The sequence below is a fragment of the Acinonyx jubatus genome, chromosome F2 (assembly GCF_027475565.1).
Source record: "Acinonyx jubatus isolate Ajub_Pintada_27869175 chromosome F2, VMU_Ajub_asm_v1.0, whole genome shotgun sequence".
Taxonomy (NCBI): domain Eukaryota; kingdom Metazoa; phylum Chordata; class Mammalia; order Carnivora; family Felidae; genus Acinonyx; species Acinonyx jubatus.
In genome coordinates this window covers 1,136,766-1,159,430 of record NC_069394.1, presented here as the reverse complement: position 1 = coordinate 1,159,430, position 22,665 = coordinate 1,136,766, and the positions used below count along the sequence as shown (strand labels likewise).

Genomic DNA, 22,665 nt, shown 5'->3' with positions numbered 1-22,665 from the left:
ACAAGCTGCAGACTCAGCAGCGACGGGAACACGTGGCATCGGTGACTTTCTGGACAGCCACAGGCTTCAGCAGGGCTCGCCCCAGCACGTGGGGGCTTGGTGGGGCCCAGGGCCTGTCCCGGCTTCCCCACACCTCCCAACACAAGCAACGCTCTGGCACAGAGCACAGTTCCCTTCCTCATCCTTCCCCAGATTCTGCGGTGGGGCCTGCGGCTGGGGAGCTCGCGTTTTCCCACAAGGCCCCAAGCCTGTCTTTCCAGAAGCAGTGGGGTCAGCCCCACCGCCCAAACACACCAGGCTCCACCGGCCCACACTGTGCCCCCGGGGACCCCCAGGGATGTGGATGGGGAGGCAGCAGGCCCCTGCCCAGCTGAATCTGGCGGGTCTTTGGCCTCCCATGGGTGGGGATCCAGGGGCACAGGGCAGCTTTCCCAGCCCCCGTGGAGCCTGCTCGGCCCTCACCTCAGCCTCCCCGCCTTCATCCTCTGAGCTTGGATTCCCCTCCTGAGACACGAGGACCTGGCCCCACCCCCAGCCAGAGAGAGGAGGCAGCTGGCCAGCCACCAGGTTCACTGCCCAGCTGTCCCCTACATGCGCACACAGGTCCCACGGGGCGCGAGCCCGGAGAGGGGAGCACAGCAGGGGGGCGGCAGGCTCACCAGTGACAGCACAGGCACCCTGGTTCTGAGCTGCGGTCACAGGTCCCGGCTGGGGGGTGGGGGTGGGGGGGGACTTCTAGGAAGGGGTCGGCCACAGGCCCCTAAGGTTCCTCCAGTGCTGACTGCGGGAGCTGCCCCCCCTCCCAGCCAGCCTTTGCTTAGAGCAGGGGAGGGAGAGGGACAGAAACAGCACTGGAAACCCTGAAATAAAGCCCAAGACCTCTGTCTCAGCAGAGCCCAATCTCCGCAAGTGTCTTGAGGGCTCAGGGCACGTGGCGCCTCAGGGGACCCACAGAGGCTTCTCTCTGACTAAAGGCCTGTTTCCTTCAGTTGGCTGAAAACTTGCTGGCCCTTGATCTCTGCAAGAGCCTGTCACTCAGCAGGGCCCCAACTAGCGTGTCTCTAGGGACAAGGCCACACCACAGCCTGCAGGCAGACTGCACTCGGGCAGGAACCCTGGTCCCTTCAGTTCCGGGCACCGTGGGGGGCAGGCCTGGCAGTGGGAGGGGGGTACTCTTCCCTCGGGTTTGTGCCCTGCTCACGGGCGACCTAGGACCAGGCCTCCCCAGAGCTGGCCGGCAGCAGGGCCCTGCAGGAGGCCCTCGAGAACGCCCGGCCAGGGGACCGGCAACCAGGCCACCCGGTGACCCCAGCATCTCCCCACACGGGCCGGGCCGACGAAGCCAGAGGCCCAGCCCACCATCCGTCTAGCACATCTCCACCCGCCACGACAGCGCGGGCCCGGCCAGCAGCTTCCCCGCACACCGGTCGCTGGCTGGGAAGCACCTCTGACACGGGCCATCCCTCCTTTGGAGAGAGGTCTCGGCCCAAGAGGCACACGCTCTCCGGGGAGGGGGGGCGTCGGGAAGGTGGTTTCCGACCCGCACGGAGGAGGCTTCACTGGCCGCCTTCACCGTCCCCGCCCCGCTGCCGCAGGCACCGCCCTCCCCGAAGCCGCCCTGTCGCCGCCGCCCCGGGCAGCCGGGGGCGGGGCTGCGGGGCAGTGGCCGCGGGCACGGCTCGCACCGCTGAGCGCGCTCTCTGAGGCTGCTGCACCCCGCCGCGCTCAGGCTCGCACCCCGCCACTTAATCGCTCCGCCGCTGATGCGGAAAGGGCAATTAGGAGAAAAGCTGCCAGAGCCCATCACAGATCCGTGCGGCTCGGAATACACTGTGAAAGGAAACACAACAGCTCCAGAATTAATTTAGAAAGCGCAGAGCCCCGCAGAATGACAACAAACAGGCCAGTGAGCGCTGGGGGGGCGGGGGCGGGTCCACGGCGGCCAGGGGGTGGCCCCGCATACCTGCCTGGGAACGGGAGCCAGCCTCCAGGCTCCGGCCGGTCCAGACTGAGGCACCCAGGGCACGGGGCAGCCGAGGTGCGCGGCAGTCTCCCCATCCACAGACCAAATAACGGATGCTTAATGACGAGAGACTGGGATTTACGGTCGGTGTGTGCGTGCAGCTACAGATTTCCTTCGCAAATCCCATCAATTCTGTCCATTCAGACCAAATCTCATCATTGGAAGGCTACGTGGATGAGCACGGAGAGCCCCAGGTCACAAGCGTGGCCCCGGGTGGCTCCAGAAAAGGCCCGGCAATGGTGCTACCTCAGGCTCCTCCCGGCCAGGGCTCCACCTGCCACCACTCCCCAGGAGATCCTAGCTGCCTGTCTGGGAGCAAGGGCCCCTACCGGTAAACAGGTCATTGTCAAGAGGCCTGAGGGGAGGCCACTACCACCTCCCATGGACCCAAGACGGGGGACAAGAAAACAGGAGGGTCATAAGGAGCAGAGGACCCCACGGACACAGGCACCATCTGGAAGCCCCGACAGCTGCAGAGGCACGGAGGGCCACGTGACCCTGCCCTTTCCAGGGCCACTGAGGGATCCCTCCCTTGGTAGAGCAGCACAAAGGGCTCCAGCTCAGATCCCAGGGGCGTGGGGAGGCCTATCCCGGTTCCCATCCTAAGAGGCTCCATCTGTCCCAGCGTGGTCCTGTGAGGACACGGCAGCAGGGTGGACTGCAGGGACACAGCCCGGGGGGCTCCAAGGACAGCACCGCCACCTGCCCGCCCGCCCACCCACCGGCTCCTGGCAAAGAGCCTTTTTCCCACCTTTGTGTCCCAGAGGCTCCCACAAGGAGAAGTGGGGCCTCGGGGGCACAGAGGTGATGGGCCCGGTATCCCCAGACCCCGGTCTCCTAGCCGCCGGCAGCTCTGGCCCAGCACAGGTTATGAGAGCAGGGCCGAGTTCTCAGGAACCCCGAGACCCACCCTAGCCCCCATGTCCCGCAGGGGAGAAGCCCTCCACCCTCCTGGTCCTCTCATGCCAACAGAGCCGTCCCCTGCGCGCAGGGGGGCCCCACCCACCCAGGCCAAGGAGAGTGTCCCCGAAGGCAGTCAACTTTTGTCAGGACCTGGGTTAGAACCAGAGACCCTGCCCAGCTCCCTTAGGCAGGCTGGGCACTGGGACCATTCCCCCAGGGCCACCCTTGGAAGTCCAAGACTCTCCCTGGTTGTCCCCAGGGGGCCTGCCTGCATGGGCACCACCTTCCCAGTTGTCACTCAACCCCATTCAGCAGCTCAGTGCCCACCCCTGGGCAGTGTGCCCCACCAGGCCCCTCACCCAGCCTCCACTGCCCCCACTTTATGCCAGGCCTGCCCAGCTCTGCCACTCAGGCTCCGCATCCTTACTGAGCATGGCTACTGGAGGTCCCTCTCAGGACCTGGAACTGGGGCAGGGAGACGCCTGCAGGCACAAGGCCACCGTCCAGGAGGCCCACAGGCTGCCCTGTCGACACTACACCCCAGAGACTTCTCAGAGGCCACAGGTGAGTGAGCCGCTCCTGTCCCCAACACACAGGTCACTGGATGCTCTGAGCCACCCGTCCTCCCCAGCCAGCCACACACTGGGCATGGGACGGGCACTCCAGCGCCTCCATCCTGCAGACAGGAAAGTGGGCCACCAGATGCAGGGATGGGCTGTGTGGTCTCCCGGTGCCCCACCTTTACCCCTCCTCCTGTACAGACCCTGCTCTGCCAGACCAGCCTGTTGGAGCATTCTACCCCTGGAGCACCTCCCACCCCACCAACACTGCCCTTAACTCTGCAGGCCTACCTCCCCGAGGGCCCCATATCCCGTCTGGGAGAAGAAACATCATCCGTCCTTGAATTATCTCCATAACTCCGTCCACAATGCCCATCACTCAACACAAAATAACCAGACAGGGGCGCCTGGTGGGCTTGGTCTGCACAGTAGGTGGCTCTTGATCTCAGGGACATGAGTCTGAGCCCCATGGTTGGGTGTAGAGATTGCATAAATAAACTCCAAAACTAACCAGCAAAACCAAAACAGGGGCGCCTGGGTAGCTCAGTTAGTTGAGCGTCTGACTCTTGACTTCAACTCTTCACGGTTCGTGGGTTTGAGCCCTGTGTCAGGCTCTGCGCTGGCAGCATGGAGCCTGCTTGGGATTCTCTCTCCCTCTCTCTCTGACCCTCCCCAACACGAGACACATGCACCCTCTCTCTCTCAAAACAAATAAACATTTAATAAATACACAAACAGGGCACCTGGATGGCTCAGTCGGTTAAGTGTCCAACTTCGGCTCAGGTCATGAAAGCCAAAAGGTTTATGAGTTCGAGACCCATGTCAGGCTCTGTGCCGACCGCTCAGAGCTGGCTTCAGATCCTCCGCCCCCTTGCTCTCTGCACCCTGCTGCCCTGCTCGCGTGTGCTCTCTCTCAAAAATGAATAAACTTAAAAACAAAAAAGAAACAAAAAAAATCCAAAAACAAAAACAAAATCACGGACACACAAGCAGATCAGACATGACCCAGAACTAAGAATTTTAGGGGCGCCTGGGTAGCTCAGTCAGTTAAGCATCTGACTCTTGATTTTGGCTCAGGTCATGATCTCAGGGTTTGTGGGTTCGAGCCCCACATTGGGCTCTATGCTGACAGCATAGAGTCTACTTGGGGTTCTCTGTCTCCCTCTCTCTGCCCCTCCCCTGCTCATGCTCTCTCTCTTTCTCTCAAAAACAAATATTTAAAAAAACAATATTTAAAAAAATCTGTTCAGACAATGGACTGAACAGATGACTGACTGATCAAACATGGACTTTAGAGGGCTCCTGGCAGGCTCAGTCCATGGAGCATGTGACTCCTGATCTCAAGGTCATGAGTTCAAGCCCAACATTGGGTGCAAAAATTACTTTATAAAAAAAAAATTTTTAATGGACTTTAAATACGACTGATGTATTCAAGGGCTTAAAGACAAGTTTGCAAATTTTGGCACAGACCTAGACACTATTTGAAAAGACAAATGGAAATTTTGGAATTTAAAAATAACTGAAGCTACCCAATCCTCCCCAGACGGTGCAACAGATTATACAGAGCTGGACAGACAACAAGCAACCTAGAAAATGAGTCAGAAGAAACCGTCCAGATTTAAGCACAGAAAAACAAATATGGCAGATACAGAAAAGAGCACAGGAAACACACAGAATGTGGTGAAAGGGTTTAATATAAACGTAGCTGAGACCCCAAAAGCAAAAAAGAGTGAAGCAAAGGCAATACACCAAAGGCAGGAGGGCTGAAAACTTTCAAAAGCGAAAACTTGTCAAGCTGCGGTATCCGGAAACACCACCAACCCCGGCAGAATAAGTAAAAGCACACTAAGCATCCCACAGCAGCTGCCGCAAGCCAGACGGAGGAGGGCTGTGGCACAGCCAGAGGGAAGAGCCCGGGTGCCGGCGAAAAAAAGCCAGCCAGCTTCCCCCACGCCACAGCTGGCGTCAGAAGGCAACGGAAGACCCTTCCCCAGCGCCAAAGAAAACGCCTGCCATCCTCAAATGCTTCACACGGCAAAAACCCTTCGGAGACGGAGGCAGAAACAAACAGTGTTCACATAAACGTCTATTGAGAGGCACGGTCCTCAGCAGACCTGCAGGTGTTCAAGGAAACGTTAAGAGGTGTTCTTCCAACAGGAGAAAGAACAAAGAAAAGGTGAAAAATAAATACACAGGTAAATCTGAATGCGTAGAATGTTTTGTGAATGCGTAGAATGTTTTGTTTTGAGAATTAAAATCATGATAGCTCTAAAACAGAAGATGGGAGAGAGGGAAATAGAGTTTAAGGACTCCACGCTGCTTCTGCTGCCTGGGAAGCAATCACACGACACATCTCAAAGTATTGCTATCACTAAGTAAAAAGTACACATTATAGGAGAGCCTGGGGAGCTCAGTCGGTTAAGCGTCCGACTCCTGATTTCAGCTCAGGTCATGATATGGTCATGAGATGAAGCCCTGCATTGGGCTCTGTGCTGACAGCATGAAGCCTACTTGGGATTCTCTTTCTCCCTCTGCCCCTCTCCCCTACTCACATTTCTCTCTCAAAAAATAAAAATAAATTAAAAAAAAAGACAATTTCAGGGGCGCCTGGGTGGCTCAATAGGTTAAGTGTCTGACTTCCGCTCAGGTCATGATCTCGCAGTCTGTGAGTTCAAGCCCTGCATCCAGCTCTGTGCTGACAGCTCGGAGCCTGGAACCTGCTTTGGATGCTGTGTCTCCCTCTCTCTCTGCCCCTCCTCCACTACTCTCTCTCTCTCTCTCTCTCTCTCTCTCTCTCTCTCTCTCAACAATAAATAAACATTTAAAAAAATTTGTAAATAAAGACAATCTCAGACTGAAGTTAAAATCCAGCTATTTGCTGGATACAAAAACTCTCTAATTGTGATATACAGGAAGCTGAATGTAAACACACGTATGCATGGCACACGTACGATATTTGTGCACGCACACGTGCACGTATGCATGTGCATTTTACAATACCATCTAAAAGAAATCAGGCGCGGCTACACTTGCATCAGGGAAAGCAGACTTTAAGGCAAGAAGTACTACAGTAAACAAGAGAGAACATTTCATAACCTTCAAAGATCCAATGCACCAGGGAGATATAGCGATTCCAAACTGGTTTGCGCTCAGTGAAATGGCCTCAAAATATTTAATGTAAAGGTGACAACTAGAGAAATGGGCAGATTAACAACCACAGGTGCCACAGGGGCTGGGCGGAGAAGGCGCCCCTCCCTGCGGCCTCATCAGTGAGCACGGAAGCCGCGAGCACGGTGGGTACCTGACGCCACACAGCCCCACAGCCGGCGACCGGGACTCCCTTCTCCTCAAGAGCTTTACCAAAACTGACCGTAAGCCGGACCGTAAAACAAGTCTCAGCCAACTCAAAAGAACTTGAACTCACACACTGCACACAGGCGGGGCTAAGCCAGAAGCGGTAACTACAAAGAACTTCAAAGCCCTCATAAGTTTGGAAATGAAGGAACACCCTTCCAAATAACCTATGGGTCAAAGAAAAATTAGAAAAAAAATTTGGAGAAAACATGAATAATTAACTTGCAGGATACAGCTACGCTCAGGAGGAATTTATAACACGTGCCTATTTTAAAAAAGAGACCTTGGGGCTCCCGGGTGGCGCAGTCGGTTAAGCGTCCGACTTCAGCCAGGTCACGATCTCGCGGTCCGGGAGTTCGAGCCCCGCGTCAGGCTCTGGGCTGATGGCTCAGAGCCTGGAGCCTGCTTCCGATTCTGTGTCTCCCTCTCTCTCTGCCCCTCCCCCGTTCATGCTCTGTCTCTCTCTGTCCCAAAAATAAATAAACGTTGAAAAAAAAAATTTTTTTTTAAAAAAAGAGACCTGAGGCCACTGGCACCGTGTCCTGCCACTGCGTCCGAGCTCAGGCCCACCGTGGCCTGTGTGGGCAGTTCGCACCCGGAACAGGGGCCCCTGCCTCCAGCCTCTGCTCCCCAGCTCCCCACCCGCTGCCCCTCAGAGTCAAAGGCACAGGGCCCAGAGTCAAGGACGTACACAGCAGCCAGCTCCAGTGCCCAGGACAGCCTGAGACGCGGTGGGTCCACTCCCCCATCCTTCACAAGCCAAGGGGACAATGCCGTGCAGGGGAAGCGGCCCAAGGCAGGTCCAGACAACAAACCCCACACGGCACCTTGCCCCTTTACAACACGAGGAGCGAGGAGAGCCAGGCTGCGGAGGGCTCCAGAGGAAAAACACGTTTCCACATTTCCTCCGTGAGGTGCCCACCTGCCCCTCCGAGCCCCACACCAAGCAGAGGAACCACAAAGGGCAGCTCGGGTCTGACTCGGGGCCACACCGCCTGCTCTCAAGAGTCCCATGGTATGCCGCTGCCGGGTGGGCACAGGGCCGGCCGAGGTATGCCGGGGAGGGGACTCTCTGTGCGGGTTCCTCGGGAGCGAGCAACGGCAGCCTTGCCCTGCTCCCCCCGATGGGGCCAGGCACACAACCACCAGGAAGCTGAGCCCACAGAAGGGGACACACCACAGGACTGCTGTCCCCTACTAAATTCAGCTCCAATCCCTCTCCAGAGGCCTAGACCAGAAGGCCCAGCCTGGGGACACCGTGTCCCACACCCCACGTGTCCTGTTCCTTCACCCAGCTGCCTTTAGCAGGAAAGAACCCCACCCCCAACACCAGGCCTCTGGGGCACTTCCTCCCAGGCAGCTCCCAGCGCCTGTCCCTGGGGGTGAGCGCCCGTCCCTGGGGTGAGCGCCTATCCCTGGGGTGAGCGCCTATCCCTGGGGTGAGCGTCCCTGAGCAAGAGCCTGGCTGTTGCTCTGCTCTGTATCTCAGTAACCCTGGGGTGGGGGGGGCGGTGCTCCACTGGGAGAGCTCCTGGGGAGCCTCCAAATCACACACCTGCCCTTCCTCTGTTAGGCAAAACCTTTGGGCCGGGACGTGCCAAGGGGACAGCTGGGGCACACGCCCCCAGCCCACTGCCCTGGCTCCAGCCCCAAATGCCACAGGGGGCAACAGACAGCAGGCGGGGTCCACAGCCCCCGGCCCCCCCAGGGCCAAGGTATGAGCCTCCAGTCAAGACAGGTCTACCTCAGCCCTGGTGCCCACGGGACAAAAGGGGCACTGAGAGGCCAACCTGCTGAGGCCGTTGCCAACTACCAACTGGATGCCCAGGCCTCTCGGGGCCACCCACAGTCCGGGTGCCACCCAGCCTGAGGATCTCTGTGTCCTCCGTCTGTCTGCGCCTACAAGGAGTTTGCCGGCTTTGCTCCCGGACGCTGCGCTAGGATCTGGCACTCAGGACGCGTTCACGGCGGCCAGTGTGGCCATCAGCCCGCACCAGATTCCTACCACAGACCCAGGGCAGGGCTTGGGGACAAGAGCAGGGCTCTCCCGGCCCACCTCCTCGCCTGCTGGACTTCTCTGGTCACACAGCAGCCCCTGTGCCTGCCACCACACCCGGGGCCGTTAGCTTCCCCCCAGCCCAGGGCCCACCCCCGTAGGGACACCCAGCACTCGCTCTGCAGCTGGCACGCAGCCCAGAGGGTTGGCACACTCCGAGGCGTGACTCCGCGGGCCACAGAAGTGGGCACAGGCCCACCGTCAGGTGCAGACTGCTGCCCACAGAGGGAAGGCCCAGCGCACCCCCACCCCCACCCCCGGCCTCACTTTCTGCCTCCGGGAGCTGGGTCACCCCGAGCTCCGTCTGCACAGCAGTCCAGTCGCTCAGTAAACTTAGCTCTCTCCTCTCCTCTGGCAGCCTCCCCAAGAGCCCAGCGCCAGGACGGCTCAGGAGACTGGCAGCCTGACGGCAGAGGTGGAACAGGAAGACATTCCCAGCACTCCGCTGATGAAGCAGCGGGAGGAACTGACGGAGTCCCCCCTGGGGCCGGGAGAGGCAGGCGTCAGAGGACTGCAGGCCCCCTGCCGCTGTAGGCATCCCGCGCCCTCTGTCCCCCTGTTCCAGGCAATCCCAGATGAAGAAAGCCGAGGCTGGGCTCTCTCTGCTCAGAGCGCCCCCATGGCGTCCTGGGCCCCTCTCCGCCCTCTGGCCCTTGGAAGCCCTGCCCAGCCAGGCACCCCCCTCCCTGCCTCTCTGCCAGCTGGCCAGTCTCTCTCTGTCTTCTCTCTGCCACCAGGAGTCACATCTGGGCTGCTGGCCCCTCCTTTTCACCCCCTGCTGTTGGGGCCTTGCCAGGCCGCATGCCTAGCCCAGCTTAGGGCTCGGAGACGCTCAGTGACGTTCGCCTCCTGGGGGCAGAGAGAGAGGAGAAAGTGGCAAGAAGACACGGGGCCCCACGGGCAGGGGCAGGAGGCGCTGGCTGAGCTGTCTCCTCTCCCAGAGGCCTCCTCTTCCCCGGCCCCCTGCCCTTGCCATGACGGCCCGGCACCGCACGGGGGCACCAAAGGAAACCGGTGCCTCCTTCCCACCAGGACCTCACCCCGGCACGTCAGTGGACACCCAGCACGGGACACTGCTGGTCAGGGGGGAACGCGGGGGCCCCCTGACGAGGACCCACATCCGTGTGGAGCTCTGGCCACCCGTGGCCCTGCCTGGCCCGAGCACACTGAGGACCTGGTGCTACCGCAGGTGTCCATGGCCAGGGTACCGTGGGGGGACAGAGGCATGGGGGGGGGTGCCCCAGGGGGAGGAACAAGACCCCAGGCCTGAGAGAGGGTGTACCCAACAATATCCTGACAGCTGTGGAGAGGTGTCGACTTCCAGAGACCTGGAAGATCATGCCCCACCTCCAGGAAGTGAGCGAACCCCCACCCTTGCACCAGAAGGCCCCCGCTGAGGCTGGCCCCCTTTCCTAGGGGTGAGAGGGGTTGGGCCCAGGAAAGGTGGCAGGACAGGGGGGTGGAAGAGCCTTCGCCCGCACCCCAGTGCCCGCTGACGGGCGGGCACCCGCGAGCCCACCAGGCTGAGAGGGACCCTCACACCGGGCTGGGCGCAGTGGGCGAGGAGGCCCGCAGCGCGTCCGACCACCAGACACAGCCCCAGGCCCACGGGAGGGGTGTCCTGCTCCCCAGGGACACAAGCTCCGCCGCCCTGAGGACGCCACTCCTCCTGCCCCAGCCAGGCAGGCTTCACGGCATCACTCGAGAGCCCCCCAGCTCTGCGGTGGTCACGGCTTCCCTCGGGGCTCCGAAGCTGCCCAGGAGCCAGGCAAACGCGGTGCGCGCGCGCGCGCGCGCACTCCCACGCCAGTCCTTGCGGAGCAATTCATTAGCACGGCCGCGACAAACTGACTGAAATCCAGGCCTCCGATGCGCCTGATAATTTATGCAAGGCTCCAGGATCGCTGCCGCTGCCTCTCGCAGCGCCTAATTCAGCACTTTCTCTTTTCCTTAGGAAAGCAGAGCTCCGGATTTAACTGCTCTTTACGGCGTCTACCCTGGTAAAACCGAAGAAGACAACCACGCCCCAGTGAGCGCCAGCCACGGCAGACCCCTCCGCGCAGCCATCCCGGCCAGCCCCCACCAAGCCCCGCCCAGGCCCTTGACCTCCCGGCTCCTCCAACCAGCAGGGCAGCGCCCCCCCCCCCCCCACGACCCTTGGCCCCATCCCAGGTGCGGAAGGCTCCCAACCCCTGGGCTGGCTTCCCAGCACCCAGGGACACAGGAGGGACAGCCCTCCTTAAAGTCACCCAGCCCGGGCCCTCCCCGGCCCCGACACAGGAAGCCCTCCCTCCTCCCCCTCAGCTGGGGGGCAGGAGCCAGGGCCCTCCTGAGGCTGGGACCAGAAGTGCCAAGTCCCTGACCACGGCACAGGGCCTGGGGCCCGACAGAGGTGCCCCTGGTGTCAGCGGCAAGATTCCCATGCCCCAAGGCTGGAACGGGCAGCCTCGGGCTAGCTCAGTAGAGGACAGCTAGCCAACCACCACAAAAGGCCCACGTCACGTCCAGGAGGCCAACCCTGGGCGGGCAGTGACGCCCCTGCCCCCAGCTTCTTTGCTCCTCAGGCACCGTGCCCTAGGGTCTGGGCACTACCCGACAGCCTCCCAGGGAGGCCACCCAGTTCGGAGGGCCCACCCCGCCGCCTGACCGCACCCCCTCTAAGCTGGCCAGACCCTCCGCTCCCCACCCTCCCAATGGCCATCGGCACCAGTGGTGAGAACGAGCCTCCTCTCCGTGGGGGCCCAGGGCGACATCTGGGACTTCCCTCTGCTCCCTCTGCCCACCGACCCGCCCGCAGCCGTAACGCCGGCACACGCTACACACGGGCCTGCCCAGCACCGAGCGGGCCTGGGGCTGCCTCCCAAGAGGGACGCTGCAGTGCTACTGCCTGCCCCACGGCACCCTGTCCCGGTCACTGGGTACCCTGGCCAGAGGGGGGCCCTGTCTGCCCAGCCCTGGCCTCTTCCACGCACAGGGAGCCACAGGCCTTCCGAGAAGGAAGCAAAGGGAGAAGTGAGTGAGACAGCTCCCCGGGCCACTGCTCAAGTGGCTGCTGGAGGAGCGAGCCGGCAACGGGTGGACCCCTGAAGGTACAGCCCGAGTCCCCCAGGTTGGCGCCTGCTCAGCAAGAACCCCGCAGACGTCTCTGCACAAACTGGGCACACCCAGACAGTCTGAGAGGGCCTGCTCTGACCTCTCCAGGAGCCACGGGACAGCCCTTCAAGCCCCAGGACAGCGGGCCAGGTACACTTGCTTGAGGAGCCAGGAGGGGATGGGCAAGGGGCAGGACAGCCTGCAGCGTCTCCAGCCAGGGGCGGGGGGGTAGGGAGGTCCACCACTGAGCATGCATCATGTCCCTGCTCCGGGGCCAGGAGGAAGGTAGAACGGCCACCCAAGGGGCTTGCTGAGGCGCCCAGGTCCTGGGGGAAGGGTGGGTGCAGGGCCCGAGGGAGCTCGCGTGGGGAGACCCGCCCTGAGCCCTTCCTTGGAGAAACCTGGACCCAGGGAATAGGTGCCCCACCTCTGGCTGGGGTCACAGGGTGGTCCCCCCCAGCACCGGGCAGTCCCAGCCAGAGATCCCCCTGGCTGCATACCAGCTCCAGGGGACTGTCACGGGCTGCATGGTGAAGACCCGGCAAGACCCAAACAAGGGTCCGAGACCACAGCTGCCTTTTCTGCCAGTGACCTAAGGCGAGCGGACACCCCACTTTCATCTGCAACAGGTGATGGCAGTTTCTCCAGACCACGCGGCCCACACGGCGGACAGAGGTTTGCGGGCAAAGTGGCAGGGTGAGGCCTGGCTTCTGGGAAAGCCTTGGCAACTCTCAGGTCTGTCCCTGAGGCCGCCGGGAGAACTAGGCTCTTCCCGCCAGCTGCATCCCTGCCCCCGCAGCCCTGCGTGGCCGCCAAACCCTCACCCTCACCCTCACCCACCACAGCAGCCCCTCCTCTGTGCGGTCCGGGGCGTCCTGCACAAGGCCCCAGGCTTGTGAAGCAGGGGAGGGAGAGGAGGGCAGAATACCGTCATCCTGAGCAGGTGAGGCACAGGGCCCTCCCACCCAAGCGGCTTCTGGGAGGTGACACCACCACCCACCCACCTGCCCACCCACCCATGGCTTTTCCTTGGCACACGACAGCAAACATTTGCAAGTGGCTGGCAGGGACCCCATGACCTGCGGCCACTTTGAAGCCCCCTGGCCCAGGGCACGGGTGCGAGCGGGCTGGGAAATACCCACTGTATACAAGCCACACTCCAGGCGCACACCAAGCCTGCCGCCTCAGGGTGGCCCAAGTCACGGCCTTGGGCCCGGCGTGGACAGAGACAAGCCGAGCTGGCCCAGACACCCAGACCCTGCAACAGAGCAGGGGCCAACGTGAGCCGTGTGCGCTGTGACCACCACAAGCTGGAACCACCAATTGCCACAATTACATGGGTGGTAAATCGGAACCTGTTCTTGAGGTCTATGAGAGGTTTTCTTCTCTCTGCTTTCTCCACTGTTTGGACGCCCTGAGACAGATCAAGCAGGGTCTCTGTGCAGCTAAAATGGGGCAGACCCCACCAATCCTCAGCAAACGAAGCTCCCCTGGGCCCCTCCTCAGGTGTCACCTCCTGATACCCCAGCTGCCAACAGACTCATCCCCAGAAGAAAAGTGGAGGAAGGGAGGCGAGAGGCAGAGAGGTGGGGAGCACAGAAAGGGGGGGGGGTCACACGGTGCCCCCAAGGGGCCACCTGCCCACCCCCCCCCCCACCAAAATCTGACTCGGGGTGAACCGGGCAGGAGGGTCGGAGGGCAGGGGAGCCCGGGAGGGGAGGCCGAGGGAAAGGCAGAGGGGAGGCAGCAGGAGGAGGAGTCGGGCAAGATCTTCATAATGCTCAGTCCCCAAGGCCCAAGGCACCAGCGGCCACACGGCTGCTGAACAATGCAGTTTTGAATTCAATTAAAGCGATTATCTGTTGTGCCAAATAAATTGTGTACAGCATATAGCCTGCGGCACTTACACCTCCGGGCTCATTATTCCCTAACTGTTTCCTCCTGTTTATGCGCTCTCAAATTAAATTGCTGATAATATGCGCCAAAATAAAAAATGAGCACACCTTGTCCCAAGAAAATTGATTCTCCCTTTTCCTGAACTGGCGATTGCCAGGTTTTATATACTCTGTTCCTGGTGATCATTAGTAATTCAATTTTCTTTTTATTAGCCCCCTTATCTGCTGAGCAATATAGTGGCAGAGCTGACCTCTTTCGCACGGGTAAATGTTTAAAATCTTTTCCCTGATTAATTTTGCCAGTTAAGAAAAAGAGGAGAAATGGCCCGGCTCTTAGCCATCACAATGAATAAAGCTTAATGTTGATTGTGATGGAATTTCTAATGCCAGGGAAATTGATTGAACGCGGCAATTACACTGCAATAGTAACTCAAGGGAGATGGGATCGCTTTCTCCTGGCCGTAGCCTTTTGGTTATTTAAAACAATCCAATTTGCAAGGATAATTATGTATTAGTGTTTTATCTGCCACTTGAAATGAACAGGGGAGTTTCGATACTGGCCTAGCATTAGCAGGTTATTGCTGCAAATTACTTGATATCTGCTTTCTTTCACATAAAGAGGAAATTAGGCAATCAATTACCAGAAAAAGGTGGACGGAGGAATAAGAGGGGCAAGGACGCCCTCTGCTGGCCACCAGGCTGTTCGGCAGGGCTGAAGAAGGGACCTTGGTGGGGGCGGGCAGCTTCAGGAAGCCTGACCCTTGTCCTCACTCCGTCCCCGCACTCCCCCGCACTCGGCAGGAGCCCACAGGGGCTCAGGTACCTCCCCTACACTGCTCCAAGGAAGTCTGGACCTGAGCCAATGGTCTGTGTGGGGAAACAGGGAAGGGAACCCTCAAAGCGGCCTGTCCACCACAGGAAGGCACGGCCGGAGGGCTCCGAGCCCGAGCCCAGGGTCTGCACTCCAAATGCCCACGGCCGTAAATGGAAACTTGTGTGTGAGGCAGCTCTCGGTTGGCCTGGGGACAGGCAGGTGAAGCAGGGGAAGGACGGACACAAGAGAGGGAAGCCTGTGGACCTTGCAGAAGAAGGTGCTTGGGGGAGCCACCCACTGACTCCCTGGTAGTCTTCCAACCAGGGGAATGCTCGTCCCCACTCCTGGTCCCACCACAACCTCCTCGGCCAGTCTCCAGGTCGCAGGGTGGCATGTCTGGAGCCACGTGCCCAGCGTTTTAGGCCCGTGCACCAGCATCTTCCCTGAGCTTCCTGCCCACGTCTGAGAATGAGGAACCCACTCCTTGACCTGGCCACAGGCTCTTCCTGGCTCACTGCCCCTCCAGGCCGGCCGGACACTCCTGGGGCCCCCAACACAGCCACTTCGCATCCCCGAGCATCTTCATGCAGGTCCCATGGAGGTCCCATGTCACCGCCCCCTGCCTTACGGAGGGCTGCCCCACCCGCCCATCATCGGGTCCCGCCTTCCCTCTGGCCTCGGCCCCTCCCACCCTCAGGGAAGCCGGCCACATAGGACCCCTCTCTGCTCCGGCAGCACGGCAGAGCTCATTCCCAGCCGTGCCCGTCACCTGCAGACAGGCACAGCATTTTCACCTCTCTTCTCCTCACGCCGGTCTGTTTGGATGTCCCCTCCTCAGAGACGCCAACCGCTTGGCTAAAGCTGACCACCCACCCATCCCAACAGCTCTCCACCGCCTTATCCCACGTTTCCCTTTCCTCTGAGCGCTTGTACCACCTGAGAGGAGCTTTTCAGCTAGTTTACGACACCCGGTAGCTGTCTGTCTTCACGACAACGATGCGGCTCCAGCACGTCAGGGCCCACGGGAGCCAGCACGCTGCCCTGCACAGAGGCCCTCGATGCATGCTCGCCGGATGGTTGGGGTGATGGTGAGGCATAAGCGGGGAGACGCAGGACGGTGGAAGACACGTGAATGGAGGATGGCTGGCTGGAGGACGGATGGGGGATGGGGGATGGAGGGCAGGCGGCGGGGATAAGAGGGTGCGCGGATAAACAGGTTGGTGGATGTTTGATGAACAGCGGATGGAAGGTGGATGGATGGATAGGCGGATGGACGAATGGACAGACAGATAGTTGGATGGATGGGGAGAGGATGGAGGGAGGGGGTGGATAAGTGGATGAGTGAGCGGAAGCTTCTCCAAGCCCCTCCCCCAACAGGCCTCTCCCCCCCCCAACCCCTGCACTTTCCTGCCAGGGCAGTGGGGAGCCAGGGTTCTCCTCTAACTACAAACCTACCCGTTCGCCCCCTAGTGGAGAGAAGCGTAAAGGCAGGGACTGTGTCAGCCCCCTCCCCCCAACCCCATCTTGCCCAAAGCCCTTCTCCTCCTCTCACACAGCACTACACACCCCCACCAGCAGGAGGCAACCTCCACGTCCTCAGGCGACACCCGCTAAAGCTCTAGGCCCAGACAGAGAACCGCCATCCCAGGCCCCATAAGCAAGGTACACAAGCATGTGGGCCTGAGCCTGCGGGCACCGCTCCAGGGTGACACACAGACCCTCCCCGCCCATAAACCCGCAGACCCAGCACCCCCGTCAGCCCCTCACTCCTCCAGGCCATTGTCCACCTGGCAGCCACAGCTGAGTGTCCTAGAACACACTGGCCTGGGTCGCTACGTGAGGGTGCCAGCTCCAGGCCATGGCCCCAGGACGCGGCCTATGTGGCCAGTGTCCCTCCCTCCCCAGAGGCCCCTCGGCCAGCAGCTCCGGTAGCCCACTGCCCGCCGGTCCATCCAGTCCGCGCCCACGGCAGCCCCCGCCCCCGCCCCCAGCCGCACAGAGTCCTCCTGCTGGGAGCAGGGAAGGGCACACGGCACACCTGACCACCTGCCTGGCAGAAAGGCTCAGCTTTGTTTGGCGGGCTCCAGAGTCGTCCGCCCCCTGCCCCGTCTAGAGAGGGGTCCGCGGCTGCAGACCCTCGGTAACAAGAAAGGAGAACTCCTTCCTCTGGGGTGCCTGCTATGGGGAATGGCAACGGTCTGGCTCGGGCCTGTCTGCCCCCACACCAGGCTCCTTGGGGACACGGACAGCAGAGGCCTGGCCAGGCCACGGTCAAGGCCAGCCCCACTGGACTCCTGGGAGGGCGGCCAAGCTACACCAAGAGCACAGGCTGAAGAGGCCAAGTGTGTGCACCTGGGATGCCCTGCAAACCCCCTCGGCGCCCACCCCTCCATTAGCACACCCTGCACCTGGGACACAAGAGGGGTATGGAGGAGCCCAGGGCGCCGTCTGTGTAACCCTGCCCCACTCAACACCTGGCTCGGCAAAGGGGGGTGACGCCCGGTGGATGCTCACCGGCGTTCCGGGAACCCAGCTCTGCAGAGCACTCTGACCCCCAAGAAGGCAGGGCAGGAAGCAGGGAGCTCCCAGGCCAGCCAGAGGCAGAAACCCCAGCTTGGGTGCCGGCGGGTCTGAGAGCAGCAGGCCAGGGCGGCCCTTCCGGAGGGGCGGATCTGGGGACCAGATCACACTGTCTGCTCGCTCTCCGACCCACTAAGGAAGGGGAGCTTGCACACGGAGGACCCAGAAAGCCGGGACCAGCTGGGCCCACTTGGGTCACAGTCAGCCACCAGGAACCAGAGCCACAGTCCCCGATTCCCCTCAGCCTCCGTTCAGAGCAAGAATCTGGAATAGCCGTGGCCACTCAACACACTGCCGCCTGTGACGGGGACATCCTTCCCCAAGGTGCCTCACACCACATCCCTGGTACTCAAGTTTCACTGAAATATCACCATCTTGAGGCCCCTGGCCCAGCCACCCAATCTCCACTTGCCCCGACCCACTCTCCTTGTGGCAAGTCACTACGGAAACGTCTTGGTGCCCGTGGGCTAGGAGGCAGGCGGCAGGGGAGTGGAAGGGACCGCCCTGCCCCATGCCTCCGAGACCCCCAGCACCCGGAGCAGGACGCAAAGGGGCCTGTGGACACAGCCAGCCCTGAGCAGCGTCCCGGTGTGACGGCTCATCTGTGGGGACAGACGTCCATCCGGACCTCCCCTCCACTCTGGCCCGAGCCACCCGCCACCCCCCAGGCTGAGCGTCCTCGGGACGGGGAAGGTGGCTCGTAACAGGCGAGCAGAGCCGGCGCAGCTGCAGGAGATGCACCCCCTCCCCCTGGGCCTACCTTCCTTGGTGGGGGGGTGGGCCCGGCCAGGAGGCAGGCAGCACAGCCGGTGCCTGGTGACCTGCGCCAGGCCCTTGTTGGGGTTCTTCTTCAGGACGGGGCTGCTCTTCCCCCGGGGGGCCTGCCTCCGCCGCAGGCTCAGCTGGCTCTTGGCGGTGGCGGCAGGCGGGGCGCCATTCTTCTTGTCGCAGGGAAGGCTGCAGAGACAAAGAGCAGGCAGCTCCCAATGGGCTCCCCCAGCAGGGCGGCTCTCCCCATCTACCCCTGCCCATCCAGACCCCAGCACCGTGGAATCACCCCGGGAGGTCCCAGCCTGCCCGCCTTCTCAGCAGCGGCCCGTGCGCTCCTCCCCCACTTCAGAGCCCGGAGCCGGGGCAGAGGGAGAGCGGCTCCCAACCCTTGACCCCCACCCGGTGTATCTGCACCAGGTCCCCTCGGTGTCCCTAGGCCGGATGAACTCTCCAGTGGGGCTGGGGGCTGGGGGCAGCGCTAAGGAGCCACCGCAGGGGAGGGGCCACCACCAGCTGCCCCCAGCCACCTCTGCAGGAGAGGCTACTGCTCACAGCTCCCCTGTCCACATCAGCCGAGACAGGACGGCCACCGTCCAGAAAAGGCAGGGGACTTTTTAACTGTCTGGGAGAGCAGGGCCAAGGACCAAGGTCAGACAGCAGGAAGGACCTCCAAAGGGGACTCACAGTGAGAGTGACTCTGCCCTTGCAGTTACCAGCTGCCGTGATGAAGTCCGAACCCCAGACCAAACCTGAGCCACCACGCCATTTTTTAGCCTCTGCACGATCCTTGCAGGTGGAGGGCCAGGGAAACGACCCGTATTCAGTGAAACAGTGACTCCCCTGGTCACCTGGCTGCCAAGGAGGCAGACCTCCCGGTGCACCCTGGGTTTGCGCAGCTAGTGCGTAGCTGGGTATAAAGCATCATCCGTAAACCCAGTGGACCCGGAACAGAAGCTGCCCCAGCAGCCTCTGGTCTGTCACCAACAGGAGATGGGAGGGCTCCCCCTGTCGTCACTGGCTGAGCCCCGGTTACCCCAGTAACCCCAGCCTCATTTGCACTGGGTACAGTAACACCGCCAGCCACGCTCGGCTGGACCCGTAGCCGGTGATGCTTCATTTCCTCCTCCCACGGCCCCGCAGGTGAGCCCTCCCACACGCTCCGCATGCCCAGCAGGGAGCTGCCAGGCCCGGGCCTGCCCCCCTGCCTGCCCAGACAGGACCCTGGGGTGCTGGCAGGGGCACCTACCTAGCGCCGCCCCGCCTCCGGATGATCTTGGTGCGGCTCTTCACTTTGTAAGCCGAGAGTGGGGTCTCACTGAAGAGGGGCTTCAAGCCGCTGGGTCCCACTGCCGGTCTGTCCCCTGGAGGGAACCTAGATGGGAGCTGGGAGGCATGGTCCTTGCTGCCAGCTTCCGACTGCCAACGAAAGGAGGAGGATGAGGAGGCCGAGGGGCTGGACGCCTTCCACTTGTATTTGCTGGGGGAGGCCCCGAGCGTGGAGGACGTGGACGACCTCCTGGGCTTGGCATCCGGATCAGCTCTGAGCTGTGGCTTCTCCCCCTGTGCTGCTATGCCAAAGGGGGCCCTGCACACGGTCTCCGAGGCTGCTCTGGGACTGAGGGCCCTGCGAGTGGCCCGGGGGCTCTTGGCTGAAGCAGCCACCCACTTGTAGTTGTTCTTCCGGAACTTGCTGGTTCGACAGGACACGAGCAGTGAGGCCTCCCGGGCCTGCCTGGGTCCAGAAGCTGCTCTGGCTGGGCCTGCCACCGAGCCGGAGGAAGCCGGCTGATCTGGGTGGCCAGCATTCACTCTCCCATCTCCAAGGTGCGGGGCGACACAGCTGGCCACAGAGTGTGAGCCCACCTTCCGGCCCGGAGCCGCGCCACTGCGCTGGGGCAGGGTGGGGGACAGGAAGCGTGCCTTGGCCGCAACCGCACTCTCGCTGACAGTCCGCCGGGGCTCAGAGGGGCTGTCACTCACGCTGCTCACAGACTTTACCACCCGAGGCTTGCCAGGCTCCTTCTGGCAGACCAGAAGGGGGTCCTCTGTACCGCAGCTCCCCTTGGCTCTTCCCGGCCTCGAGGGTTGCTGCTGCCCACCAGGGGGCTCGCCCTCGCCCTCCTGAGGCCTGTGGTGGCTCCAGGAGGGGTCCTCACATCCTTCCAAGGAACCCCGAGAGACCCCTGCAGCGCTAGCTGAGCCCGGTTTTGATGGTGGCTTGATTTTGATAACCATGTTCTGATCTGGACTCAGCTGGACCTGCCTCTCCAGGACATACTGCGCGGGGTCAGGACCCCGGCTGCCCCCAGCCCTGAGAGGTGGCTGTGCGGCACAGTCACCGGGCGGGTCTGAGGCTCCTGGGGGCCGGTTCACCAGGGAGTATTTCTTGCGCCATGCAGGCCCATGGCTCAGGGAGAAGCCCCTCCGGCCGGGACGAGGGTAGCTGGCACCGAAAGCCCTGCTGCTGTTATAAGCAGGTGGCTGCCAGTGGGCAGCGGCCGACGTGCCCGGGGCAGGGGCGTTGCCATGGAGGTTTTTGTAGTCATCGATCAGACCTGAGAAGGCAGAATCACGGGCTCAATTAACCAGAGGCTGACAGTAAACTCAGCCAACAGCCCAGTCCCCCGGAGGCGCGTCAGCCGACAAGACACCCCACAGACCCCACCTCCCTCGTGAGCCCCCGCCTGGCCCCAGGACAGTTCGGCCCGAATTCCCTCCACCCATCTTTCCCATGAGCCTTTCCCATCAGTCTGCTTCCATCCTAGTCGCTTACACTGAAAACACACCCCTGTGGCTTCATGTTCCTAATCTGTCGGGAGTATTATACCGGGTCCACAATGCTTTGAGGTGAAACGTCACTTGATATGAAGAGACCAGCAAGGCCCCATGCTCTAATGCCTCAACAAGGGGGCCGGTCAGCCACGGAGGCCCTCTGGCTTGCCCACGGATGGAAAGGAGGCAGGAGTACCCCTTAATAATCCCCCCTGCCTGGCGCACGGGACAATGAGCGTAAGACAAGTGACACAGGGGTCGGCACTCCACAGTTGATGGGAATGTCACACCGTCCTCCTCTAAGGGGACAAGAGGCCTGATTGTCTGGAGGTCCAACAGTGGATCGCGGTCCCGGGGCAGGAGGGGTACAGGTTCAGCTGGAACACCCCAGGGAGTTAGGCCTCAACCAGCAAACCAGTAGCTAAGTCCTCTGTTACAACGCTGCCCACCACAAGTCCCGTCCCCAGACCCAAGAAAAGCCATGTCCAGACCTGGTGACACTCCAGGAGAGCTGTGACAGGACCAGCCCGCCTGGACTCTCCCCCGTACACATTTTCCAAATCCTTAAGTCTTCTCTTCATGGGAAAACTTTAAATGCGGAAATTTTTCGGAACAGAAACCTCAACTTGGGTGTAAAAATTGAAAAGATGGGAAACTGAGGCCTGGCGAGTGGGGGCCTTGGACTATCAAGAGGACTGTGACTGTGTGGAGGGAAGAAGCCAAGACGAGGCGTCCAGGGGCTTTCCCACGCGGCACCAGGTCAAGCTCTCCACCCTACTGTGAGGCACCGAGAGCGACAGGGCGCCGAGGAAGTGCCCGCCCGTGGGGGTTGGGGGGGGATGCCTCCCGCCGGTTACTAAGCGACGGCCCCGCCGCCACCCGCTGCAGCGCCTGAAGGACACGCACTACCCGTCCGGAGAAACGGGCAAGGGGCTGACCCCGGCCGGCCCGGATGCCCTTCCGGGTTCCCCACCGCCTCCCCGACCCTACCCACGCCCCCACCCGACCCGACCTGGCCGTCCAGACCGAGGGCGCGGAGCGACGCCCTTCGGGGAGGCGGGCAGCGGCCCGCCGTGAGGTAAGGAAGGGTAAAGAAAGGGACGCGCGACCCGGGCCCGGCCCGGCCCGGCCCGGCTCGACCCGACCCGACCCACCCTGCAGGAGACGGATCTGTCGCCGTAATTGCTCCTTTTCCTCCATCTCCGGAGTCCGCGACACCCGGCCGGGCCCCCGAGACGTCATCGCCGCGCGACTGTTTCCCCGCCGGCGGGGCGGGGCCCACGGAAGCTCCGAGCCTGCGCACTGCAGCTAGGCCAGGGCGTTGGCCGGGCTGCGAGGAACGCGCCGTCGTCCTGGCAACGCCGGCGGAAAGCCGGGGTCACGCACGCACAGGGCAAGGGGCGGGGCGACGTCAGCACGGCGCGCCGGCCGGGGGCGCGAACGCACGGGACCGGAGACGGCCGAAGGCGGGTGGTTTGGGACCTGGTGCGGCGGCAGCTGGCTCCGGTGCTACGGCCTCTCGTTCCCTGCGGGACCAGGCGAGGAGCCGAAGTCCGGACCCCTCTTCGGCCGCAGCGCAGCTCCTTCTCCGCGTAGAATTACGCTGTGGAGGCTCTGCGGGGGGACCTGGTGGCACGAGCGCCGGAGAGGCTCTCTGTTAACGTTGTCCCGTGGGCCAGGGCAGGAGAGGAAACTCCGGAACGAGGGGTCCCTGGGCGGGGAAGCTCTGGAAACGTGAAAGATTTCGGTTTATCAGCGGGAACAAGTGCAAAACAGATGTACAAACGTGGTACGCTGCTGGGGGGTGCAAAATGGTGCAGCTGCTGGGGAAAACAATCTGGAGG

General features: G+C 61.7%; 1 protein-coding gene across 2 annotated transcripts in view; it reads right to left on the bottom strand.

Annotated features, from left to right (window-relative positions):
- The window catches only part of ZC3H3 (zinc finger CCCH-type containing 3), an 88,173-nt gene extending 66,039 nt beyond the window's left edge, over nucleotides 1-22,134 (bottom strand). For both annotated transcript variants that reach the window (XM_027063720.2, XM_027063719.2), the window contains exons 1-3: nucleotides 21,976-22,134; nucleotides 19,296-20,604; nucleotides 18,039-18,235 (exon numbers count right to left, since the gene is read on the bottom strand). In XM_027063720.2, coding sequence (XP_026919521.2) covers nucleotides 18,039-18,235; nucleotides 19,296-20,604; nucleotides 21,976-22,063 — 1,594 coding nt within the window. In that variant the 5' untranslated portion in view covers nucleotides 22,064-22,134. The remainder of the gene's footprint in view (nucleotides 1-18,038; nucleotides 18,236-19,295; nucleotides 20,605-21,975) is intronic.
- Nucleotides 22,135-22,665: the final 531 nt, after the last annotated feature.